Consider the following 17,085-nt stretch of genomic DNA (forward strand, 5'->3'; position numbering starts at 1 on the left):
GCGCCCTCGATGCGTCAAATGTTTAGGCGATCACGCCACGGCCCTATGCACTCGCGATCAAAAAACCGCGACGGAACCGCCTAGCTGCGTCCTGTGTCGAACACAGGGTCACCCCGCAAATTACCGCGGATGCCCCCGAGCCCCGAAAATAAATCGCCGCGTCGCCTGCCAAAACCGCCTCCGAGCTTCCGGCCCAGACATCAAAGCCTCGGCACCCTCTGCGTCGCAGGCTAAGCCAGCGTTCGTTCCGGCGGCGGTGCCCAGTGTCTCGGCCTGGGCGAAACCGTTGCCGTACACGAACACGGCTACAACTCCCTCCTCCGCGATTCGTCCCGCCCCCGCGACTCATCCCTCTCCGGCGACTTGCCCTCCGACCGCGTCCGAAAATCTCGCTTTAGCGATCGACTTCTTTCAGTCGATCAACTTTGAGCGCGTTAACGCTTTGGGCGACGCCATTCGCGCTGCCTCCACTGCACAACACTTTATCGCCGTTGTGCAGGAATACGCCGACGTATACACGTCATTAAATACGTACGTCCTCCCCTCACTCCGCCGGTAATCAATGGCGTATATAAGTAGAATAAAGCCCCTATCCGTAACGATAGGATTTTTTAACGCTTACGGTCTCGCAAATCAACGTGATCAGGTTTCTGACTTTTTGCGTGACCATCAAATTGATATCTTTTTAGTGCAGGAGACCCTACTTAAGCCCGCGCGCCGTGACCCTAAAATCGCGAACTATAACATAGTCAGGAACGACAGGCTCTCTGCCCGTGGTGGTGGTACCGTCATTTACTATAAAAGAGCCCTGCATTGCGTCCCGCTTGATCCTCCCGCGCTCGCTAATATCGAAGCATCAGTGTGCCGAATCTCACTGACGGGACACGCGCCGATCGTTATCGCGTCCGTTTATCTTCCACCGGATAAGATCGTTCTAAGCAGTGATATCGAGGCGCTGCTCGGTATGGGGAGTTCTGTCATTCTGGCGGGCGACCTAAATTGTAAACACATCAGGTGGAACTCACACACTACAACCCCGAATGGCAGGCGGCTTGACGCGTTAGTCGATGATCTCGCCTTCGATATCGTCTCTCCGCTAACCCCGACTCACTACCCGCTAAATATCGCGCATCGCCCGGATATACTCGACATAGCGTTATTAAAAAACGTAACTCTGCGCTTACACTCGATCGAAGTAGTTTCAGAGTTAGATTCAGACCACCGTCCCGTCGTTATGAAGCTCGGTCGCGCTCCCGATTCCGTTCCCGTCACGAGGACTGTGGTGGATTGGTACACGCTGGGCATCAGCCTGGCTGAATCTGATCCACCATCGCTCCCGTTTAACCCGGACTCTACCCCGTCTCCTCAGGATACCGCTGAAGCCATAGACATCTTAACGTCACACATCACCTCGACATTAGATAGGTCATCGAAACAAGTTGTAGCGGAGGACTTCCTTCACCGCTTCAAATTGTCCGACGATATTAGGGAACTCCTTAGAGCTAAGAACGCCTCGATACGCGCCTACGACAGGTATCCTACCGCGGAAAATCGTATTCGAATGCGTGCCCTACAACGCGACGTAAAGTCTCGCATCGCCGAAGTCCGAGATGCCAGATGGTCTGATTTCTTAGAAGGACTCGCGCCCTCCCAAAGGTCTTACTACCGCTTAGCTCGTACTCTCAAATCGGATACGGTAGTAACTATGCCCCCCCTCGTAGGCCCCTCAGGCCGACTCGCGGCGTTCGATGATGACGAAAAAGCAGAGCTACTGGCCGATACATTGCAAACCCAGTGCACGCCCAGCACTCAATCCGTGGACCCTGTTCATGTAAAATTAGTAGACAGTGAGGTAGAACGCAGAGGCTCCTTGCCACCCACGGATGCGTTACCACCCGTCACCCCGATGGAAGTTAAAGACTTGATCAAAGACCTACGTCCTCGCAAGGCTCCCGGTTCCAACGGTATATCCAACCGCGTTATTAAACTTCTACCCGTCCAACTCATCGTGATGTTGGCATCTATTTTCAATGCCGCTATGGCAAACTGTATCTTTCCCGCGGTGTGGAAAGAAGCGGACGTTATCGGCATACATAAACCCGGTAAACCAAAAAATCATCCGACGAGCTACCGCCCGATTAGCCTCCTCATGTCTCTAGGCAAACTGTATGAGCGTCTGCTCTACAAACGCCTCAGAGACTTCGTCTCATCCAAGGGCATTCTCATCGATGAACAATTCGGATTCCGTACAAATCACTCATGCGTTCAACAGGTGCACCGCCTCACGGAGCACATTCTTGTGGGGCTTAATCGACCAAAACCGTTATACACGGGAGCTCTCTTCTTCGACGTCGCAAAAGCGTTCGACAAAGTCTGGCACAACGGTTTGATTTTCAAACTATTCAACATGGGCGTGCCGGATAGTCTCGTGCTCATCATACGGGACTTCTTGTCGAACCGCTCTTTTCGATATCGAGTCGAGGGAACCCGCTCCTCCCCACAACCTCTCACAGCTGGACTCCCGCAAGGCTCTGTCCTCTCACCCCTCCTATTTAGCTTATTCGTTAACGATATTCCCCGGTCGCCGCCGACCCATTTAGCTTTATTCGCCGACGACACGACTGTTTACTATTCCAGTAGAAACAAGTCCCTAATCGCGAAGAAGCTTCAGAGCGCAGCCCTAGCCCTAGGACAGTGGTTCCGAAAATGGCGCATAGACATCAACCCAGCGAAAAGTACTGCGGTTATATTTCAGAGGGGAAGCTCCACACGGATTTCCTCCCGTATTAGGAGGAGGAATCTCAGACCCCCGATTACTCTCTTTAGACAACCAATACCCTGGGCCAGGAAGGTCAAGTACCTGGGCGTTACCCTGGATGCATCGATGACATTCCGCCCGCATATAAAATCAGTCCGTGACTCTACCCCATGGTATGTAAGCGGAGTAAAATGTCCCTTCGGAACAAGGTGACACTTTACAAAACTTGCATAAGGCCCGTCATGACTTACGCGAGTGTGGTGTTCGCTCTCGCGGCCCGCACACACATAGACACCCTCCAATCCCTACAATCCCGTTTTTGCAGGTTAGCTGTTGGGGCTCCGTGGTTCGTGAGGAACGTTAACCTACATGATGACCTGGGCCTCGAATCTATACAGAAATACATGAAGTCAGCGTCGGAACGGTACTTCGATAAGGCTATGCGTCATGATAATCGCCTTATCGTAGCCGCCGCTGACTACTCCCCGAATCCTGATCATGCAGGAGCCAGTCACCGTCGACGCCCTAGACACGTCCTTACGGATCCATCAGATCCAATAACCTTTGCATTAGATGCCTTCTAATACTAGGGGCAGGCTTAGGGACCCCGGTAACCGTACTCGTCGAACTCGACAAAGAGGTCGACGTGCAACCTAACCCATGCATCAGCCCGCTGAGTTTCTCGCCGGATCTTCTCAGCGGGTCGCGATTCCGATCCGGTAGTAGATTCATTCGCGAAACAATTGCTCTTGAGTTGTTAGGTCTCCTTCGGAGGCGCTCGGGCAGTTGTTAGCAAATCCCACCCCTCTTGGCTGAGCCTTTGCTCGCCCACCTGTCCTGGTGAAACTGGAAAGGCCTTCGGGCCACCAGTAAACTTTCAATCATAAAAAAAAAAAAAAACTCGTAACTCAAGGTGGGTGGCGGCATTTACGTTGTAGATGTCTATGGGCTCCGGTAACCACTTAACATCAAGTGGGCCGTGAACTCGTCCACCGACACAATAAATAAAAACGCTTATAATTAAATTTCGTAAAATTGAATTTAAGTTTTTTGTTTTACCATTGCATGCAATGTGTAACATTGCAAAAAACACCGGACCATTTCGCATTCCATTGATGGCATCACAAAATATAAAATAGCTGTAACAAAAATTAGGAATACATAATCGGTTTCTTTATATTACTTTGTATTACTGAAGCTTCCGCGGGTGGTAGATGTGATTCTAAAAAATATTCAGAATTATATTTGTTTTTATTTATTTTTGTTTAATTATATTTGTATATATTTGTTTTGTTTTTGTCAATACTCACCATCGCATAAATACTATTTCACAGAATGCAGAACTTCCTTACATTTTAGCACTCGTCAACACAACGTGAAACGCATCAAAAAAAGCTTATTGGACTTTATATATCCAATTCTATGAATGCAATTCATTTGACGCGCATATGCACCAAACTCAATTTCGGAATAGCTTGAATTTATTTATTCGATGATACACCAGTTCCAGAGCGTAAAAATAAAAAATTCAATTGAAGATACTTTTACGGTTAAACCAGTTTTTTTTTACCATGAACCATGAAAATACGTCCGTAACGTAAGATTTTTATTAGTAATGCACACAATGTACGATTTAACTTTGTAATAACGTACAAATTAGTAATACACACAGTGTACGACTTAACTTTGTAATAACGTACAAAAAGTAACATTCATTGACCACGATCTCAGAGCGTTCGTTTGGACAATACACTAACTCTTATGCAAACAACCGTAAATGAAGTGTACCACAATAAGTACGCACGTTACCGAATGACCGTGGGTTGATGTCAAACCTCCAGTTTTATTTTCTTTATACCTCGATTAGAAATTTAAATTAATATTTTTGTAATAAGGAACTTCGGTCCTATCCGGTGTCCCACGACACCACACACCTTTTTTTTGTTATTAAATATATTAATTCCGACGTTTCAAATACTTTACAATTTCCGTGGTCACAGATGACGCAGTCGAAATAGTATTGCCTACTGTCTACCCGTGCGGACTCACAAGACCTCCTACCACCAGTAAATAAGTAGGATATCATAGCAAGATTTTTTTTTTCACCAATTATTTTTGCAATAAAATATTCTAATACGCGCATAGTGCCAAAAACATATCGAATTATTAACGCAAGAACCCCTATGATCTGTAAAGAAATTTTTAATAATAAGGTAATACGCCGACCCAACGCAAAGTCGAAAGAGTCCCGAAAAAGGTCCAGAATAAAGACAGGCAATCAAAGTTATTGAAAGGATCCCTTGCAGAGCCGTGATCCGCGTTAAGCTGTGCCACTATTCCTGAAAACCTCGAGGCGCTTCAACCCACATTTATCGACCAACCTAAACTTGAACTGTGACCTTTACCGGCAAACCTGCAATTAAATTTCCATTTCTCCCGCTGCCTGCCCGATTTGTAGCTAGACGATAATGTCCTAAGAAATTTCACGATGAAAATGTCAAGACGCTCTTGGATTTTAGATTTGCAATTTCCAGATAAATGAAGCCGTCGGGTTTCATTTTGTTTAGTAACCGCCCACTGATAATCTAATGGAGTTTGCCTTGCGCTATGAATTCAATAAAGCAGACTATAGAAAATAAAACATTCTGAATTTAAACAGCTATATTTCACAAGTCGTCGTATTTAAAAAAAAAAAATCCTAAAAATGGTGCTAGAAGCAATTCAATTGTAGAGGAAATAAATATTAACTGATGATTTTTTTAATTTATAAGAAAGCTTTACGTGGATTGGGTGTGTTCTTTGACTGGTTGTACTTTGATTGTACACATGATATACTGTACCAATTTTTTTCCATAATCCATACAAATATTTTATAAAATAAACCAGATTGAGTATAGAAATAATTTAGGCTACCGTACATCCCCCTACTGACCACGGCTTTACGCCCAAGTGATATGAAGTATGGGCCATGCGGGCGTAGCTGCAAACGAAAACCTGGTCACGATATTAACTTCACATACACGAAAAGCTTTATCAACATTGATAACCGAATTTTTACGTGATACTTGAATGAAATTTACAAAGACACCATTTTTTTTTAATCGATTTTTCATCACAAAACAGAGCTTTGTCATAAATATAATATACATACATATTTCATTTTTATCTTTAGTTTAAAAATGAGAAGATATAAGGAATGGTATATCAATTAAAATCAGGAGCTAACGCGCCGTAATGAACCTTAATGTCAATGAAATGCATAAAAGTCGGCATATGCCTTCCAAGCATTACCCATAAAATGCCATGACCGGTATATTATACTAGAAAGGCAAAGGAGCTACTAGAAAGGTTACGTCTGTGAGGGCGACGTCGGCAGCGGCACAAGGGTCGGCATACGCGCCCCTCCCCTGACCTTTACAGACGTCTCCCGCGGGAGAGTGTAATCACGCCGCATTACCACTCGACGACACCTCTATGAAACGTTCTCATAACATCGAGGAGTCGCCCCGCTCGGCTCGAACCCAGAATGGCACGGATTAGAGCTTTATTGCGAGCGCACCTGTCTAGGTGAGCGAAGCGGGGCGCGCACTGCTGCAGGCCGGCGGCGCGACGTCGCTCCACGGACTGCGCATGCGTGCCGCCCGCTATTAAAAAATGAATTCCTGGTTCCCGCACTGAGAGCCGCACGTTCGTCGCCGCCGCCGCGTTCCTCTCGCTATTTTTGCGCGGTGAGACCGGGACCGCGCCCGAGGATCGCGCCGTGATTAAAGTGCCGGGTGTGGTCGCAGTGCGGTGCAGCGCGGTGCGTTACGAGTGCAGTGCGAGTGGTGGCGGGCGAGACACGTGCGGCGGCCGGTTGATGCGCTCGGGGCGCTGCTAGCGGCCGCGATATGGCGCTTCGCACCGCCCGCGCCCGCTCCCTTCGCTTAGCTAAACTCGCACGATGAGCGACCTGCAGGCCACATTCGAGTTCTCCGTTGAGCTATACAAGTTCTACAATGTCGATCTCTTCCAAAGAGGGTGAGCTTTGACAACCACGTTCTCTAATTATACAAATAACAACACTATTCCTGTTATCAAGACCGTGTCCTTATCGATAACAGCTGACGTTTCGATGATATTGATTATCAACCTAAATGAAATACGCACATAGACTCAAAAGCCTAAAGCAGCTGAATATAGTTTTGAAACAAAATCTAATACATCTTAGATTCTTATGATAGATATACTCGTCTACCGTGTATCTGGAGTTCGATCGGTCTAATCATATAGATGAGACAGCAGAAGTTGATCAGCTAATAAATCATATCTGACAAGGCGTACTTTTGTCGAACTTTCCCGTGTTATATGATAGCCATTATGTTTTTACCAGCCATTAGCCTAGTTTTACTAGTTATATAATGGCACGTCAACAATAGGACCTTACATGAGGTGTCAAATTGTTTTCAGAGAGGCGAAGCGAGATGTTATGTTATTACGACCTCATTATAAGAACTAGTTACCGAGATTTCAAGTAGCCTACGACCATGCGACTTAATACTTACGAATCAGTTCCTTGTAAATCGATTTTTTTGTTTCTCTAGAATCGTAACGTAATGGTATTATTTATTAACTATCAAGTTGATTTCGCATTAATTTAATTAACGTATTTATGAAAGTGCACTTTTTTTATTCACTCCTACTGTTTCTTATTTACAAAAGTAAATATTTACGGCTTTATTTACTGGTTTGTTTGTACGTATTCTATGCGTTTATATGCTCATCAGCAGTCAATTTCCAGACAACTCTCTTTTCCATGTACCATCCAACTCTGGAATTAGCTTCCTTTCAAGATGTTTCCCGAGCACTATAACATGACTTCCTTCAAACGAGGTTTGGATGAAATCCTGAGTTATAAGGCAGTGGATCGGCTATGACTCTAACGTAAATCATGCGAATAAAAATCAGTATCTACTCACCGAGATGTAATCTGTCTTTTCAGGCAATAAAAAAGCATGTATTTCACCCGATTGAGTTAAAACTTGCCTCAGTTCCAATTGACGCATCCAGGAAGCTTTTTTTTAAATACCATTATCAATATAACATACACTACGGTACACGTGCAATTTCAACAAATTTGTTTACATTACGAGAAAAAGGATGTCATATTTCATAACTAGCTTACAAATGAATAAACCTCTTCGAAGTTCACTTTAAGTTTTGCTATCCTTCTTTTGGAGTCAAAATTTTATTTGCTTGTCACTTACGAAAAAGATATCAACAGACAGCCTGTATCAAATCAAAATTAAACAACCGACAAGCCTATACTAAATTGCAATAGTAATATTAAGTACTATATCGATAAAACCGGCCATCAATACTTCGACCTCCAAAATTATTACCTCTTATTTCCTCCCCTTCGTCACATAACGACAAGCAGTGCAATTTGCAAGCTCTTCAATTAATTCCACCAGCTAGGAGGGAACCGTAATTGGCCATTATTTATATGTTCAATGATCGATGGAATAAATTAAATGTCTAAATTTAGGGTTCCTTTTATTCAAGGATTATTTAAGTAAAAAATTTTTTTGACTAACACGTATTCACTAAATTGCACTAATTTTCTCAGAATTATTTTCCATTTATCATTTCGTCCAGAACTTTCTGCGTATTCACGCAGGATCGTGGCTCATATTTACAATAATAAAGTTTAAACAACTCTTTAATATTCAGGTATAATTTATTGATATGCTGTGTAGTCAGAGTAATTTCGGAGATTAGCCCGGATCCCCTAACAAACAAATATTTTTATTCTAACGTATTCTTGAAAAATGTATCAATATTCTGATTACTATTATTTCGAAATCACAATCAGATACTAGTTTTATTTATTTTCACAGATTTAAAATCATTCTAGCTTTCAAAGCGAAACGACTGCGTCGCGATCGAAACACGCAGGATTGTATGACTGAATTCGATTCACAGTTCGACTACAAGCAATACTCTATGTAGAAGTTAGAGGTGGGTAGAGGAGAATAATCTGAGGATACCGCTACAAGCGAATAATAATATATGAACTAAAAATAATAATAGGCGGTCGAAGTGAGTGTGGTCATTATCTTCTCATTAATATCCGGATAGAGACGAAAGCCCTCTCATTTTCGGTCGTATATTCTCAAAGTATGAGATTTGTTTTATTTTTCAGTTCCTAACTTCGGCATGACCGTCCCGATACAAAATTGTCTGCAAAGTTTTAGTTTAATCGATACAAACGCTGCAACAAGGCTGGTTTTTTCATTGGCTAGCGAGAATATAAGTCTGTGTTCTGTTTACACGTAGTGTGTACACAATAATAATGTATAAAATAATATAGTAGTTACAATACTTATTACTTAAGTGCCAATAGTATTCCTTAAAACTTAAGTCAGTATTTTATCCATCAATTTCGTTACCGACAAAGAAAAGCAAGAGATGTGTTGACAGAATTGATTTCTAATACAAACATGTTAAAAACGCTAATAAACTATGATTAATAAATTTATACGCTAATAAATTTTTTTAATGGCTGTAGGACCTCTTGTGAGTCCGCACGGGTAGGTACCACCGTCCGGCCTATTTTTATCGTGAAGCAATAATGCGTTTCGGTTTGAAAGGTGGGGCAGCCGTTGTACTGTAAAAACTGAGACCTTAGAACTTATGTCTCAAGGCAGGTGGCGGCATTTACGGCCTAGGTGTCTATGGGCTCCGGTAGCCACTTAACATCAGGTGGGCCGTGAGCTCATCCACTAACCTAAGCAATAATATGTACACAGATTGCAATAGTTCACTTAATTCTGTATTGCTTTATTTATAACACCACTTGTACAATCTTTACCTATCTGCTCACTACAGAATACACTGCTTTTCTCTCGTTTTTTTCAGACTATCGCCTTCTTTATTATGTCACGTCCCCACTACTGCCATTGCTCCCACCAACAGTCGTGTTATTTGGCAATCCTAAAGTTGTCTAAATTTTAACATGATAACTTTTATATTAAGTATTTTACAACAAACCTTACAATAGATATTTCACAAGTATTGTGTTTCATTAGTTACACACGTAATGTAATCAAATTTAAGCTCGGCTGGAGCAAGGGGCTGGAGGCCTCGTATGACTGGGGAGGAGGCATTTGTTCTACTACCTTACTATCTTCGAATTAGATAAACACTAGTATAGGGCCCATAAAATATGAACTAGTCTAGACAATGGCAAGTAAAATAGTTATTCCACTAAAAGTCGTTTAATTAAACGGCCGTCTGGTGTAGTGGTAGGTGACATGGTCACTACACAAGGGGGTCGCGGGTTCGAATCCCGCCAAGAGAAGATATTTGTATGATAAATATAAATGTCTATTCCAGGGTTATGGATGTATATTACATATATGTATGTGTATAATAAAAATCTTACATTTATATCCGTTATCTGGTACCTGTAACACAAGTTCTTTACGAACTTATCACGGGACCAGTTAACGTGGCGTGATTGTTAGTAAAATATTTATTTATTATTTATTTATTTATTTAATCAACAATTCCGCACAAGTCAAATTATCTTAGTTTTCATCAAAATATAATATACCTTCTTTAAGGTATACGATACGCTGTCAATGAAGATGACTCATATTTTAATGTTTAACAAATCTTTCAAAGCTATTTAAAATTTTGGTCCTACTGAGAAATAAGAAAATTTTACTTATGTTGTATTTATTTGTAACTAAGCGATGATACGCTAATTTTAAATTACTAGTGGTCCCGCAGTAGTCGAAATTCGACTATAATAATTAATTGATATTATAAGTTTGAACATTATTCTGGTTCTATTGTCAATGACTGTTATATTTCTATAGTGACAGATTCCGCCAAGAAAGATAAACAATATTAACTTATTCTCAATTTGACTACAGACTTTAAGCAATAACAAAAGTTTGACAATAAGCAAAGAGTATGTGTGTGTGTGTGTGTGTGTGTGTCAAATACATGGTAGTGTGTGTAATGTTTTCTTTATTGATTTAAAGTATCTATTATGCATTATTTTAAAAAAAATATTAACATTCTGCACTTCTCTATATTCTCTATAGCGACCCGCCCTCGCTTCGCTTCGGAAACATTAAAACACACATGAAACCAAAAAAATAAAATAAATAAAAAATTTAAAAAAGTAGCCTATGTTCATCAGGGACAATGTCGGCTTCTAATGGAAAAAGAATTTTTCAAATCGGTCCAGTAGTTTCGGAGCCTACTCGAAACAAACAAACAAACAAATCTTTCCTCTTTATAATATTAGTATAGATAAGTGTGGCAAATTTCATACTCCTCCGTCCGCGCAATTTTCGTAAAAAGGGGTACAAAGTTTTTGCTTCACGTATTAATATATAGATTACATTGTTCTCTTTTCAGCTTCCCTTCCTTAGACTGTTGCAAACATTACACGTATGACGTACGTACTTTGTGTCCGTATTACAGCAAGGCCGGCTTTTCCATGTCTATAATTACGTTCAACTACAATTCTTCATTCCTCATATCACGTACATATGTTTACAATTTATGGTTAAGCTCATTTCTCTATTCTTTTACGTGAAAATTCGCTATTTTGAAAGCTATAAAAGAAACGTAGTACAAAATTCGGATCTTATTTCATTAATTTACTTATATATGTACCTACATCAGAAGCATAAAATCGACTCTACTTTGTATGAAAATCGTTTTTCTACGGATTCGTGTGTCGTTTTTTTTTCCACATTTAATTAAGTTCTCATTGTCCACAACAATACTATTTAAAGGTCATTAATTCTGGCACTTTGTACTTAATAATAATATAATCAGACAAATTGAATAATAGATTAGAAAACTACTGGCAATTGAAGTAGGTAATTAAAAACAATATATCTACTATTAATTATATTATAATTTGTTTCTACTGAACTATTGTTTTCTAAGGTACATTGGGTTGTTTGTTATTTGAGTATGTAGAATCATCATCATCATTATCCTGCCCTTCTCCCAGTTACCTGGGGTCGGCGCAACATGTTTTCTCCTTCCATACTCTTCTATCATATACCATTTCTTCGCTCACTCCCCTCTTACCCATATCGTCTTTCACGCAATCCATCCATTTCTTCTTAGGTATACCTCTTCCTCTATATACTTCCACATTCATAGTTAACATTTTCTTACCAACCTCATTTTCATTTCGTCTCATCACATGTCCATACCATCCCAAACGCGCACTTCTCAGCTTCTCTGTCATAGGTCCCACTTTCAGACTTCCTCTAACATATTTATTCCGTATTCTATCCATTCTCGTTACTCCACACATCTATCGCAACATACGCATCTCTGCTGCATGCAATCGCCTTTCATCCGCCAATTTAGTGGTCCAACAAGCTGATCCATACAAGATAGATATAGATACATAATAATAATTATGTTCTTTTACATTTAATAATGAATATTCACGCAATGATTTTACATTACAATATTTTTGTTACAGACATTTATGAGAACTTGATGGATAAAAGTTGGTAGAATCAGCTTCTTGGACATTGAACTCAATCTATCATAAAATCAACTACACGTTTTTGAGGGCACATCAGAATCCATTACAGCGGTTATTGACATAGACATTACCATATTCACGTCAGCGAACGGGCAACTGAGCGAAATGTACCTAAAAATTATTATTTTAGGAATTTCTTTGTCGACTTACACGTTTAATATAACAATAATATTAGACACACGATAATTATTGAAAAAATCATAAGAATGTAAGTGTTTGTGGAAGATGTTTAAGGAAGCTGATATATCCTGTGACGTGAACGATACCTTGACAGATTAAGTCAGCCTTCAAATCAGCACTATTGTTTCGCCGTTAAAATAGGCCGAACTATTTGATAATGAGCCCCGCGAACTCCCTATACCGCACCAACATTTTCCCGCAGACGCGTGCATTAAAACGAAACACCCACGTATTGACAATTTGTGACCCAGTTTAATATGAAACAACTACTTTTTAAACGAAATATAAATAAAACTATCACAAGAGACGTGCCAACTGAATATCTGTTTAATACAGGGTGTTTTAAAGACGCTCTTGGAACCTAGATCAGACGTAGAGATTCTGGATCGTAATACAAAAGTATTTTATTTCAAAACTTGTATTTTACGACTATTTTCCTTTTTATTTTTTTCTTATGTAACTGCTAACCTCGAAAGGCTATTCTGGCTTCAACATATCTGGTGTGGGTGAGCTCACAGAGCTTAGTCTGAGAGAATTTGGTAACATCGGAATCTGGTAAGAACAGTGCTTCGCTGAATTTACCACCGTATCGGAATCTCGACCCACTGAGAAGATCAGGCGCGAAACTCTGTAGGTATTTTCTTGCCTTAACTCAAATATGAATGCAGTTAGAACAGCGCCCCTAGCGGCAAACGTAAGCAAACAATCCAACTCCATACAAATTTGAGTTAACTTTTACGCTATCGAGAACGTTAAAAAACTCGCACTAAGCACTGTGAAAAATGCAGAGGTACAGTAAAAAACTCGTTTCTATAATTAACACCATCTGTTATAAATAGACTATAACTAAGTAGTGGTAGGATTATATTTTTATTGCCAACATGTATAAATAAAAATGTTAAGCCTATTGTGATTTAGAGTAATTTAGTATTAGGTATAAAATACTATTATTTAATGTAAATATATTTACGTAGAAACCACACCTACATTTCAGTCGTGTAGATAGCTACTACGCGTGCAATGATTATAATAAGCAATGCCATCTAGTTTTTTTTTTTTTTTGTTCTTCCCTGTATTCACACAACTATGAACTCAATGTTTCCATGCAATTCTGAATTTCTTGCACCTAACATAATTACGAATCAGGTAATCTAAGGAATTTGCTGTCTCAGGTATACCTACACGATACACAGGTGTACCAGACTTCGCGTTGCATTGCCGTCTCACCTTGCAACAAAATCATTCAGTCAGAGGCGGATTATCCATAAGGCAAACTAGGCACGTGCCTAGGGGCGTGTAAATACAAAAGGCGCGCGAGCTCAGAATTTTTAAAAAAATAAAAAAAATAACATATCCACGATTAAGAACTAAATGCTGATCTATAATCTAAATCTTCTGTCGTCCTTCTTGATTTCTTCACAGTTATAGGGTCATATTTCATTCGCGCATTAGCGTAAGTACAAGGGTCCTGGTCTACTAAAGTCTAGGGTTTGATGATACAACGTCATCGTAATTGCAAAAACAACTATGTAGTAAAAATTTATAGTAATATGATGGCCATTAATGGCCGGTACGGGGCGCCGGGGGGATTGCCTAGGGCGCTCTAGACTTTTAATTTGCCACTGCATTCAGTCAGTGTCTCCTCTGTTTGCCAATCATCTATTTCTTCTTTAATAGCTACCAACGAGCTTTGATAAAACTTTTTTTGTTAAGAAGCCAAAAAAGTAAAGAAAAAATGTGTGCGTGTACTAGTGTACACACGTAAGAAGTGAAACTTATTTATGGCCTTATTTTTCGAAAAATGATCTACATGCAACTTTCTAGAAATTGGTTAAATAAAGTTAAATTAGATAAAGTTTAAACAAAAGGATTTTATTATCATAGACATGAATACAAAAAAGTTAAATTAGATAAAGTTTAAACAAAAGGATTTTATTATCATAGACATGAATACAAAACAGATGGCGCGTAACGGAAAAATGTGACGCGTAACCGAAAAACGTGACGGTAAATTTTTTTCCAACGCCGATAAGGAAGTTTCACTTCAAAAAAATTAAAAGCTTGAGGTGTCCGTGATTAAGATCAAAATAATTTGGAAAACTAAGCGAACAGTAGGTAAATAAGCGAATACTATTTCCCTTCCACATTAGGGTAGTAGATACATTCCATTGCAACTTCAGGAACAGTATGTTCACACGCTGTTTACAAAATGAAATTCTACAGCTATTTTTATGTATAGGTGAACGACCTTCCCACCTAGTGCTAGGTGATTACGGGAGCTCATAGAGATCACAACGTAAACACCATCACCAATCTCGTGACATGGTGTCGAAGTGCCGTGGTATCGTATGGTATCGGCTTAGACTAGCACCACCCCATCTCTTACTGTGGTTGTCTTAAAAGGCGACTAAAGAATTTACCGAAGCAACGGCAACAATATTCTCTGATTATTTTAGTGCACTGTGATCGCCAATCAGCATTCACTAGTGCGTGTTGTAAACCCGCTCGGGTCGATACCGCTGTCCTGACTGCTTCTGCCGAGAAGTAACCGTGCGTTACGGTTCGAAGGGTGGGTAGTTGAACAATACAACTGAGAACCATATCTCAAAGACTGTGGAGCCATTCACTGTGTGATTATGCGGGCAGATAGCTTGTTCACGCAATAAAAATAATGAAACAGTCTTCATTATACTATACCGTAAATTAAGAAATAATATACTACTAATAGACAATGTTTTACAGCGGTTCGTCGTGCGTAAATATCTGGAACATGTTGCTAAAAATATTAACAAATTGTTTCAACCATTTAAAAAGAAAAGCTCATTCTAGTTTTGTAAATTAATCATTTAAAAAGCAAGAGCTTTGTCGTGGAACAGGCAAATTTATCGTACATTCATTCGTACCAGCACAGCACGCAATCATCACCCTATTATTTTCTTTGAAAACTTAGGGGTGGGGCGTGCTCGAAGCCCTCACACAACAACCTACTAATTATAACTAGAAAATGACTTGTTTTTTACTTTTGAATGGTTATAATTTTATGAAATATTACAGATAGTTAAATACGAATTGCTATTCCGTATTCGTACGGAAAATTCGATCGTTTTAACGAAACGTGCATACGATTACTTCTCTGATTTAAGGATGAAAATTAAAAAAGTTCGCCTTTACCTTCACATAAATTTAGTAGGCAGGCAAACGTGTTTTCTTGTTGTTTTAAAACGATTTGAATTTGCGTGCACAAATACAAAATGAGTCACGTTCTGTTTTGGTACAATTTGGAGTTAGTTCAAACATCAACGCTTATGTTATTTCAGAATGAAGTTTATTTTACGATTTTCCGTTATGCTTTCACCTTCGAGTGCAGTTGTCTTTAAGTGTAACACAACGCATTTATTCTGAACACTCATCAGTTGCATTCGATTTATTATTCAATAAACTAACAATAGCAATCAGATTTAAAAAGAATTCAAGCAGCATCAAAGCAATCTTTAGTTTTTATAACAATTTATTCCAACAATTTCGGTATTTTCTATCAAAATTAAACAAAAAGGTCAACCCTAATGTTCGTTACGTTATTTTTATATTTGTCTACTAGCTGACCCGGCAGACTTCGTAGTGCCTCAATCGACAAATAAAAAACCTAAACTTTTGTATAAAATAAATTTAAAACCAACAAAAGGAATCCGTCCTACGGGGAACATATTAAAGGAAAAACAAAATTGTTATTTTTATTTAATTCCGAGCATTTTCATATTTATCTACCTTTTAAACTTTCTCTGGACTTCCACAAATAATTCAAGACCAGAATTAGCCAAATCGGTCCAGCCGTTCTCGAGTTTTAGCGAGACTAACGAACAGCAATTCATTTTTATATATAAAGAAGAAGAAGATAGATTGGCACAGTTTTTTTTTTAAATAAGGCATAATTTCGAATTGTTTGTGTATCATTAAATGTAATTCAAAACTTTAGAACTGTTTATTTATTACACATTAAACACTAGACACATTAGACTTTGTTAATGCATCAGCTTTCTACGTAGATGTCCTAAAGCCAGTTAATTAATTTTCAAGTTTCACGTGTTACGAAGAGCCTGTTAACTAATCGATAACGAATCTAGTACATGTAAACCTACATAGTATGAAGGGTCGACAAACATAATCTGAAAATTACTGGAATCGCAAGAAAATAATAGATCATATTAAACACCCATCTTATATCGATCGCAATCGAAATTTGCTTTCATTGAGCTGGCGGTACAAATTACCTGGCCCTATTAAAGGTCGGTTACCTTTTAAGGTGATTATCCATTATCCGAATAGGAACGAAGGTTTTTAGAAAACAATAGAATCGAATGTGGGCTCTAAAATAAAAGAATTAAAGTATAATATTCTCCTGTAATGTGGATGCCGCAAACAAACATTATAACGGCACCCTCAAATATCTTCTACAAAGACACCATTTGCGACAAGTAACCGAACTCGACAAACTGTAATTAATAGTCAGTGTCACTAACAATGTGCAATAGCGCCCCCGACTGCTGAACCGATGATCGTGGGTTCGATTCCCTTT

General features: G+C 39.6%; 1 protein-coding gene across 4 annotated transcripts in view; it reads left to right on the forward strand.

The window, feature by feature from the left end:
• Positions 1-5,853: 5,853 nt before the first annotated feature.
• The window catches only part of LOC101741317 (protein FAM135B), a 30,606-nt gene continuing 19,374 nt past the window's right edge, over positions 5,854-17,085 (forward strand). For all 4 annotated transcript variants that reach the window (XM_021351508.3, XM_038013985.2, XM_038013983.2 and 1 more), the window contains exon 1: positions 5,854-6,778. In XM_021351508.3, the coding sequence (XP_021207183.2) occupies positions 6,702-6,778 (77 nt within the window). In that variant the 5' untranslated portion in view covers positions 5,854-6,701. The remainder of the gene's footprint in view (positions 6,779-17,085) is intronic.

The sequence above is a fragment of the Bombyx mori genome, chromosome 11 (assembly GCF_030269925.1).
Source record: "Bombyx mori chromosome 11, ASM3026992v2".
Classification (NCBI taxonomy): Eukaryota; Metazoa; Arthropoda; class Insecta; order Lepidoptera; family Bombycidae; genus Bombyx; species Bombyx mori.